This window comes from Stegastes partitus, unplaced genomic scaffold (genome assembly GCF_000690725.1).
Source record: "Stegastes partitus isolate 25-593 unplaced genomic scaffold, Stegastes_partitus-1.0.2 Scaffold537, whole genome shotgun sequence".
Taxonomy (NCBI): domain Eukaryota; kingdom Metazoa; phylum Chordata; class Actinopteri; family Pomacentridae; genus Stegastes; species Stegastes partitus.
This window is the reverse complement of record NW_007578268.1, coordinates 399,686-409,810: the sequence shown is the minus strand read 5'-3', so window position 1 is coordinate 409,810 and position 10,125 is coordinate 399,686. Positions and strand designations below refer to the sequence as shown.

Here is a 10,125-nt window from a genome sequence, read left to right as displayed (position 1 = left end):
CAGTTAATGTTGCCAGTTAGTTACCAGTTAGTTACCAGTTGGTGTTCGTACCTCTGCCCTCGTCTTTCCTGAAGCCGAAGCCGCCGGCCCCTCGCTCTTGTCTCCGCCCCTCTGCGATGTCGACCCTCAGCGTTCGCTCACCGAGCAGCTGCAGGTCAGAGGTCAGGCTAGCTTTAGCATGTTAGCACGGCTGACCTGATGCAGTGAATAAATCAGCTGATCAGGATCAATATCAATCGGTTATCGGTTGGATACTCACAGCGCCGTCGTACGTCAAAGCTTCTTTTAGAGATTCCAAATCTTCAAACTCAACATAACAAAAACCTGAAAGACAGAAACAGTTTGGTTCACTGATACGACGCAGATGGAGGCCTGCTCGGTTCTGATCCGTCTGCTGCTGTGGGACCTTCACCAGCAGTCACCTGTCCAGTGCTCATTCCTCACGAAGCCGCTGCATCACTGTGGACCAACAAAATGTGAGAAACTGTCCAATCAGCTGCTGCCGTGTTCCACAGATAGACAGCTGATTGGTGTAGAGACGGCCGGAGCGCAGGTGAGACGCTGACCGGGTCCATGAAGAACAACTACCAGTCGGTCGTGGTGCTAAAGCAGCACCCGGGCTGTTCATCCTCCAGTAAGGAGGAGAGTTGAAGTAAACTGATGCGAACTGCAGACATGCACACAGACCACAGAGACAAAGAGGGCTCCTCCAAGACACAAAACTATGCAAAACAAACAACGACGACACAAAACCCATGTGGAGACGCAGACGGACCATAAAGACACACACCGTCCTGAGAAAGAGACGAACACTGAACAAACAAGATGAGAAATATCAACACAAACTGATGTCCAACCTGCAGAAGAAACACGACACGATCACATCAGAACCACCTGAACCTGTGCAGCTGCTCGGTTCTCATCACGGTGGTACAAAAAGAGGCTAAATCCAACAGCTAACACATTCCAACCTGGTACCTGGTTCAGTCTAGACCGTTTTCTAACTCAGACTTTAACTGGTTCGCTAGAAAACGAGCAAAAACTGAAGCAGAAGGTTTGAACACGTGAGATGATGAAGACCACGAGATGTGAGTGAAAGCTGACCTTTGAACTTGTCTGTCTCTTTGTCTCTGACCAATCGGACGCTGCGGATGTTGAGCTCTTTGAAGATGATGTCGATGTCGCCCTGCACCGTGTTGAACGGCAGGTTTCCCACGTACGCCGTGAACGGAGGCTCCGACGGCAGCTCTTTCTGCTTCCTGGCGCCTCCGGGGCCGCCGCCGCCACGGGGCCTGGCAGAGAGGAGGAGCATGGGAGGGGACGTGAGCGCACAGCATCGTGGGACATGGAGTTCAGACTGAAACACCACGAGACCACTGAGACTGTCCAAAACCATTATAAAACCATCAGAAGACAACATTTAGTCATCAACAGTTCAGCAGTGTTTGATAAAGCTTCACATCTTAAGGTTTGTGAGAATCAGAGACTCAGTGCTGGTGGGTTTGTTAAAAACTGGATAAAACCCTGTTCTGGTGTCAAGGCCTTCAACCGTGACACCGTCATCCTGCTTGTCTTTCACTTTCTAGTCACTCTGGAGGACGGACAGCAGCTGCAGCGTTTCACTGACCAACTAGCAGCTGGTGTCGTTCATCCAGCGGCTTGTTGGAGGCTCAGTATGTCCGAGGACAGCGTGAGTAAACCACGTTCAACAAAACCACTTCAAAATACACATATTCTTGTATTCTTGGTTCTTCTTGAGGCTAAAAGCTCGTTGTGCATAAGGTCCAAGGAAACACATCATCATGAAATGTACACAAAGTTTCAGATCTGACAAATAAAGAATTCAAACTGTGGGTTTTATATCAGTTTGTGTCCAACAGCCTGGAAGAACGACGACGTGAGCCGCTGACAAACAAGCCTCTCCTATGGAGTGCTCAATAAATAGAAATTCTGTAAATAAATAATTCATATCATTAACAGATTTGCCTGGTTCCAGGTCCAAACCTGCCCCAAATGTATGTCTGCATCACATGACTGCTTCCTTTAAAGGGATAGTTCATGTTTTCACGTGTTTATTGATAAAAACCCTGGAAATTAACTCTTATATCGCGCAGTGTGTTTCTCATTCACACATTCATACACCAACAGAGCCGCCGTGCAAGGTGCTGCCCGCCATCAGGAGCAACTTCAGGTTCAGTGTCTTGCCCAAGGACACCTCGGCTGTGGAGGGAATCGAACCATCAACCTCGGGATTGGAGGACAACCCGCTCTACCACCTGAACCACAGCCGCCCATTAATTTGTTCATTAAGTGTGACAATCAATAATCAGTACTGGAGAAAAAAACGACCTTTCAGTAACTGTTAGGATCTCAGAAAACTTTGTGCAGTTCATGGGACAGAACGAGTCACCTGAACGCATCACCTCCATGTGAGACGAACAGGTGACTGCCTGCAAATCAAACGATTCAGCGATCACAGAGCTGCACGGTGTCTGGATCTGCCGACGGCTGTGAGGCGTTCAGGGAACATCTGGAAACTGTAGTGTCTGCAGCTCAGCAGCTGTTCAGGGAGGAGTTCAGTTTAACTTACGGTCAGCCTCCAGGAGATTCTCTGAATTCAGCATGAAAGCAGCTCAACATTAGGTGGTTATAAACATAGATTTAAGCCCCAAACTATGTAAATAATGGCCATAAATGATCCTGATGATCTTTCTGTCCATAACGCTGCAGCTCTGTTCAGCTGTAGAGATTTATGTCTTTGGACATATCTCAGAACATCTGAACATCTCAGCTTCTTTGTCGTGATATACTGCAGCCCTCATCAGTAGCTTCAGTCAGAAACATCAGCTTCTGCTCTTCTGCAGGTAGCTGGATCCGAAGCTAAAGCTACTCGCTGAGCCATCAATTAGTTGGTTTGATCGAAAATTAATCTGAGAGAGTTTATATCTCAGTAAACGTCAGACAGAACAAGTCACCTGAAGACATCGCCGTGACCCGAGACCAATAAATCTCCCTGTCTGGAGACGTTTCACAAATTAAATCATCCAACAATGAATCCTGTGAAGCCTGAAACCAGCCGACAGCTTTTACATTCATGTTATGTTGCAAAAATCACCTCGATCACACAATTCATGAGCCAAGAACTGCAAAAGACAGAATGGCTGGACTTCCAAACAGCTGGGACATGTAGGAAAATCAGCCAAATGAGCCTAAAGCTGCCGTATTTCATCGACCGCGTTTTATTCCACGTGTCTGCATTCAAAATGAACCAACAACAAAATGTTTTCTTCTAAACACACAGTCGGGTTACAAACACCAGAGCGTCCAGGTGAGCTGCAGGTGAGCTGCAGGTGAGCTGCAGGTGAGCTGCAGGTGAGCTGACGTCCACAGTCTGTCTCCAGGTAGAACAGGATCCATGAACACAAACAGAGTCACTGTGTCACACAGACGCAGCTGTAAAAAACACAAGCAGCTTCCACATATACATGAGGTTTACAGGAGCTGCTGTGGTTTGGGGGTAATCAGACTACATTCTGCTGTAATCCCATCAGGAGGACAAAACGCTGGTCAGATCTCTGAACCCCAAAACCCGACAACAGGGGTCAAGGCAGTCAATCAGTTTACATTCTTTATACAACTCAAGCTATTAATCAGCCAGGATCTGTAGAAACAGAAGAACTGAGAGATTTTAGCTGTGACTTGTCGATCCAACAGGAAAACAAAAGAAACTCGCCGAACAGTGTTCTCATGAACCAGAACCTGGAAAAAACTAAAAACACAAAACACGACCGACTCAGCCGTGACCAACAAGAAAAGAGTTTTCAGGTGAACAGAGTTTGTAAAAACTAGAACGTGAAGGAGGACACATCTGCAGACGGAGGAGCCTCCATGTCCTCCAGCGTAGGTCACATCTGGAGACAAGCTGAGTCCAGGTTTACACCACATCAATCAAATAAACGTTTATTCTGGTCTCCATGGTTCTGACTGAGTCCTGCTGACAGAAGACGTGTCTGAGTTCTGTCTCCTCCTTCCTGTGGTTCTGGTTCCACAGAGCTGCAGGACTTCAGTGAAGGACCGTGAAAAAGGAGCCACAGTGAAGAAAATGAGAAATACAGAGCTTGGACTTCCTCAATAAACGCATATTAACGGTTACTGACAGTGAGCAGTGGTCTGAGCTCCACAAACAGAACCAGCCTCCGGGTCCAACAGAACTCCGGACTGAACTCCGCTTCGGACTCCTGAAAACCTCCAAATCTGGTTTTCATTCATCAAACATCAGCGAACCAACAGAGCCGCCGACAGCAGCTGACCTCACAGTAACTACATCCTATCGAACTTTACCAATAGCCGACGGTTCTGATCGATACGCAGCCTCATGTTTGGATCCTACGTGGATGAATGTGCAGCTGCGGACACATGATGCAGCCATGCGGGCAGCCTGCAGCTGCAGCCCCGCCACCACCTCCACCTGCCGCGGCCTTCCGTCCCCCCGCTCACCGGCACCGGCTCGTTAATACCAACAGAACACCGTCCACCGGAGCTCCGGCGGTTCACGCCGCACGGCTCCTTTCTTTCACTGTCTGAGCGCAGCTAGCCCCTGCTAACGGCTAGCCTGTTAGCTCCGGAGCCGCGGTGTTTCCCAGCCGCTCTGCGCGGCCTGCCCTCACTCCCGCCCGCCAGGTCAGCAGGCGCTGGGCGTGTCGAGCTCCGGGGCCTGCCCGCCCTGCTCCAGGACTCGGGGCGGACAGCAGCGGGAAACACAGCGACGGTCCGGTAGGGGTTTATGTTCGTGGCGCACCGCAAAGGTGCCGTGCGGAGCGGAGACTCACCCTCTGCCGCCGAAGCTGCCGTAGGCCCGGTCCCGCTCATCGTAGCTGTCGTACTCCGCCATTACTGCTGCTGTGTGTCGGAGGAGGAGGTCCTACACGTCACACTCCCAGACGGTCGAGCTGCCCGCAGAGCGCCTGACCGGGACGCGCTCACACACGTTTGAGTTTTGACATTTTAATAAAAAGTGATAATCCTTGATAAACACAAACACCGATTTAGTAAATGAAAGAAACTAACTGGAGGGGGGATTCTGATTGAAAACAAGTGGAAACACACTGAAAGCGGTTGAATTAGTGCGATGTCCTGCAGCCGGAGCTGCTGCAGCTCAGCGACACTCTGCCACAAATGGTTAAAAGAAAACAAAACATTTTGGGCTCTAAGAACAGGACGCAGAGACGGTTCCTGCAAGCAGAGATGGAGGAATTGTTTTGGTAGAACATTTGCTCTGTTACTCATGTGGACAATTCACCAAAACTTTACATTTAAAATGTGTAGGTTGACCAGAGCCTTAACCTCAGGGGGATGCAGAAGATAGAAATAAAGATAAAGAGCACAGCATGAAATCAGTTGCTGCAAATATCAACCCAAGGTGAAACTCTGACAGATTGTTTTTATACTTCATTCAGTTTTATACCCAAATGATTGAACCATACATGCATATGTCAGATTGTTCTTCTGATTTCTGATTGAATTTTCCACTTCAACATAAATCCTAAAGCTGCTCCAGAAGACTGTAAAACAGTCAGTCAATCAGTTTCCTTCATTTTATGCACTCCCTGATGTGATTTATGCTCCATGTATTTACAACTGTTGTGTATTTAGATTTTATCTGCAGATGTATTTATTAGCTGACAGTAGAAGTTTTGAACTTTGGGTCTACAGGTGAACTCAATAAATCTCATTCCTGTTTACGCAAGAGAAAAGGTTAGAAGGTCTCACTGGTGGATTGGGGACCTTCAGACCACCTGGAGTTAACCAGACTTCATGCAGTCTGGTAGGAGGGGGTTTCTTGATCCAAACAGTACTTCAAATCTAACCACCTTTGGCTTCGGTTCCAGAAATACAGATAAATCCACACATGATGTTTGGTTTCCAGTCTGGTTTGAAGATAAAAACACAAACATCTGACTCCTGTAAGAAATGTATTCACATGAGAACACTGAAGTTCATTCATCACCAAGATATTTATTTAGATTTATAACAAGTACAACCATCAATAGAAGTGTCAACATATATTTAGGTCTCTAGACAATGAAAGTGTCTCAGTAACAGTAACTCCATGTCCAGTGTGAGAGCTTTATGGAGCAGTAGCACGGTGAAGGATGACTGCCAACAACAAACTCTATAATCACTGCGAAATTCTTCTGAATATTTGACAAACTAGCCTCATTGAGATGTCTTGTACAGCTGTTGTGGAGGCTGTTGTTGCCTGTGAGGTAGTTTTGACAGAGTTTTGGAAGGTTTTAGGCTCCAGTAAAAGTCTTGTGTTTGCGAACTGAAGCCTCACTCTGGTTGACTTCGTGGCTGCGGCTGTAGAACCTTTAAGGATTCATCACTGCTTAAGCAGATTTTGTAGACATGAACCAGAAGTCTTGTAGGTCGTCTTGTCTGTCTCTTGTAGACTTCTTGAGGGATATAACACAACTCTTGCAGTTCTTTGATCTACCAGAGGTATTTTAGATCTTGTACAGGTCCAGCAGAGGCACTGCAGGTCTCAGACTTCCTACAACATCTTGTCAGTAATGTAAACCTCTTGAAGAGCTCTTGTAGGACGTGTTAAGATTCAACATGACGCCTTCCAGACAGGTCGGGCAGATGTGTGATAGATTTTGTAGAACTTTAGAGGAAGTCTGGTACTGAACGCCTTGAGGAGTCCTAAGTGCTTCAGTAGAAGGCAGCCGAAGTTCTCATTGGTTCTTGAAGACATTATCTTCATCCAGGAGGCTTCCTCGGTTCAAACTGGCGGGTGGGGAGTCTAAGGTATTTATTCTCACCCTTAACTCAACTGAATCAAGGCTTTCGAATGACCCAAGACTCACATGACTTGAGGCATGAATAGTGATGAAACTGACTGGGAATCAACTGGGTAAATCCAACTGCCAGGGGAAGGAGCTTCACCACTGTTACATCTCGACTCATGTGAGTTAGAGCGAAGAACACATACCTGGGACTCCACACCATCAGTTAGAACCAACAAAGCCTCTTGGATGAAGATGAAGTGTCTTCAAGAACCAAAAAGAAGTGCAGCTACCTTCATCTTCTTGTTAGGATTACCATGACCTGGATGACTGAGAGTCCATACAGACATTTTCTAGAGTTCTTGAAGAACATGTTAATCCTGTAGACTGGATATGCTGAAGATCTGCAGCACCTTTTGCAGAGCAATTAGTGGTTTGTAGACCTCTGCCAGACGTCTTTGGAAGCACTTGCCAGAGGATGTTAGTTTAAAAGGTAAAAGTAAGTATAAAACTGTATATCTTGTAGACACACTCAGTACTTGCAGTTCTTGAAAAGTTCTAGTTGGTTCTTCTAAGGATTTTAACTATTTCTTGGAGATGTTGCAGAAGTCTCACAGGGGCCAATGACAAAGGATATAAAGCAGTGTTAGGTCTCAGTCATGAAGATATGGAGGCAGTGGGAGTCCACTTTGTCTCAGAAGCTGCCTGGTGGGTCGGTTTCCTCCGGGATCCCCGTCAGGTTTGGTGGAGGGGAGTCGCTCTGTGGTGGAAAAGTTCTGGATCCACGCTGTCGCAGGCTGCTGGATGGGACGTCCTTATCTCCAGGAATCATAGTTTTCCCCAAGGACTGCACACACAGAACACAACACTGGAACAACCCAAACTAGAACTCAAACTATCTGTGATAGAAACACAAGTGACACCAAAGTAGAACCAACTGAAGCAGCAGTTTGATGACAGGCTGCAGTCTGGTTGTACCTGGTTCTCAGCCAGGGCCTCTTTAGCCATGTAGTGCTCCCTCTTTATCTTCATCTCCACCTCTTCAGGGATGTCAGGAACCATCAGATCAATCAGGCGGCCGATGAAGAAGACCACATGCTGAAGAAGAGAGATGGAAAACCCTTCAAGACCTTCCATGAAGTCTGAGCAGCATCCAGACCTCCTCGTTCACTGATGTGCAGTAAAGTTCATGTTTGGATGTTTTTGCTACATTTTGGTTCGTAGCAAAGACTGCAAATAGTTTAACCTTCGAAAGTGAAAGTTCACAGCTCCGGTGAATCTCTACAAGCTTCCAACATGCAGTTGCATCAAAGTAACCTGAAGGGTGAGAGACACCGACCTCAAAGACGATGATAAAACCCAGACGTATAGCGAGGAGGTGGAAGTACTCTGGCAGGTATTCACCGTTTTCATCCCTGAAGCCTCGATACCTGCGATTTACCACAACAAACATCGAGTCAAACACCTGCAGTGACACCAGAGGATCCTCAGTATCTCCACCAGCAGCAGCACACGCAGCCGCAGCGCCGTCACCGACCTGCAGGAGGCGTTGTGGTGCCGCTGGCTGAAGACGTGTGGCGATGTGGCCAGAGTGAAGTCGATGAAGCCGCTCAGCGTGCTGTCTCTGGTGTAGCGGTAGTACAGCCGAGGCAGGAAGGACGAGGTGAACGCTATGAGGAACGCCTGGAAACACAAAGTTCACGTTCTGCTGACGCGGCGCTTTCACCAACACGTCCTCACTGACATGCAGAGACTTACGTTGCTGAGGACGGCCATGTGTGTGATGAACTGCAGGATGGGGAACCAGATGCCGATGTCCTGAGCTCGCTCCACCACCGGGCGGCGATATTCCGTCACAAACTTGTGAGCGTCCAAACGAATCTCCACCCAGTTATTGATGAGAGCGAAGAGAGGTGCGAGAGGACACGCCGCCACGAAGATGGTGATGAAACCAAACTGCAGCACTGAGGAGGACAAAACTGTTTTATATTAAACACTACATTTCCCAGGATGCACCTATCAGAACTGTTGCCAGGTAACGGAGTGATCCTGAGAACTTGAGGCTGGCTTCTGGGTGTCTGAGGAGGAACAGGACTTACCCATCTCCAGATATTCGCTGAAGAGTCCCTCACAGACCAGCAGCTGGTAGTCGTCCTCCCAGGGACGGACCTCTTCCTCCTCGTCTCCCTGAGCCTCCTCTTCATTTGCTCCCTTCTTCTTCTTCTCCTTTAGCTGAGGTCTCAGCTTCCTCTTCTGCCACCACGACTTCAGCTTCCTGCCAGAAACTCACCGTCATTGTACTTCCCTCACGCCACCGCTGCCTGTGGTTGTGTGTTAGTGTGTGTTGGCCGCTTACGGGGAGAAGAACTCCTGGATGTTGTTGATCAGCTGTTTTCCCACCATGATGACCAGCAGCTCCTGAGCCAGTTCAATAAGACATCCGCCTGCTCCACACTGTGAGGAAACATCGTTCCATCTGTCTTATTGTGGTTCAATCATTTGTTTCATCCAAAAACAAATCTCAGAAACAAAACAATCACAGCATTGTGAAATCATGGTACAACCGACGCCTCCGTCGAACCGTCTGGAGGACCAGCCGGGCGTCCACGACACCGTGCACAAATTTTGGCCTCCTACTTTGCTGACAGGTTATTTTCTGTTAAAGATAGAAGTTGCTCCTCCTCTTCTGCCCCAGTCACCTGTGGAGAACCTCAAGGCTCCATCCTGGGGCCTGTTTGTGCCACTGTGAGGCGTCCACGGAGCTACACCTGAACATGACTCCAGGTGACAGTGACACAGAAGAGACCGTGTTTGTTCCTCCAACAACACAACCATCTCCAGCCGATCTGCAGTCTGACCAACGCAAGAACTCTGAGGTGAAAGGTTCTGGTTTCAGCCGACGAACAAACGGATCCCTGCATTAACCTGCTCAGGTGAGATTACCTGTATGAGGCACTCGTCTCTGTCTGCTGCGACAACATGAATCATCTCACCTGTCCCACTGATAGACACACCTGATGTTTATTAGTTTATAAATCCACACCTGTCTGTGAACTAATCAGGTGATGGACGGCGCTGGTCTCCTGCCAGCTGACCTGCTCTGGTTCTGTTCACTGCAACACATCAAACTCATTTTACAGACTCCAAAGCAAACTCATAACTTCACCATCATCACTGCAGCGGACTCACGTCTTCATTGCGAACTCCGAACAGAGTGTTGTAGTTTCCAGGGTAACCAACGAACCTGAAAACAAACAAACAAACAAACAAACAAACAAACAGCTGTTTCAGATGAGGCTTTATCAAGTGCAACATCAGACTTGTGTTGAGATTCAAA

At 47.8% G+C, this 10,125-nt stretch overlaps 2 protein-coding genes across 3 annotated transcripts in view; both read right to left on the bottom strand.

Annotated features, from left to right (window-relative positions):
• The window catches only part of eif4h (eukaryotic translation initiation factor 4h), a 10,172-nt gene extending 5,232 nt beyond the window's left edge, over positions 1-4,940 (bottom strand). The window contains exons 1-4 of one of the 2 annotated variants that reach the window (XM_008288022.1): positions 4,830-4,940; positions 1,105-1,292; positions 260-324; positions 52-148 (exon numbers count right to left, since the gene is read on the bottom strand). In XM_008288022.1, the coding sequence (XP_008286244.1) occupies positions 52-148; positions 260-324; positions 1,105-1,292; positions 4,830-4,891 (412 nt within the window). In that variant the 5' untranslated portion in view covers positions 4,892-4,940. The remainder of the gene's footprint in view (positions 1-51; positions 149-259; positions 325-1,104; positions 1,293-4,829) is intronic. The other variant, XM_008288021.1, reaches the window with a different exon arrangement.
• Positions 4,941-5,995: 1,055 nt separating this feature from the next.
• Positions 5,996-10,125, bottom strand: part of ano7 (anoctamin 7) — a 13,014-nt gene continuing 8,884 nt past the window's right edge. Inside the window, exons 16-23 of the mRNA XM_008288029.1 lie at positions 9,978-10,032; positions 9,145-9,242; positions 8,888-9,063; positions 8,547-8,752; positions 8,326-8,471; positions 8,128-8,218; positions 7,767-7,886; positions 5,996-7,635 (exon numbers count right to left, since the gene is read on the bottom strand). Coding sequence (XP_008286251.1) covers positions 7,483-7,635; positions 7,767-7,886; positions 8,128-8,218; positions 8,326-8,471; positions 8,547-8,752; positions 8,888-9,063; positions 9,145-9,242; positions 9,978-10,032 — 1,045 coding nt within the window. The 3' untranslated portion in view covers positions 5,996-7,482. The remainder of the gene's footprint in view (positions 7,636-7,766; positions 7,887-8,127; positions 8,219-8,325; positions 8,472-8,546; positions 8,753-8,887; positions 9,064-9,144; positions 9,243-9,977; positions 10,033-10,125) is intronic.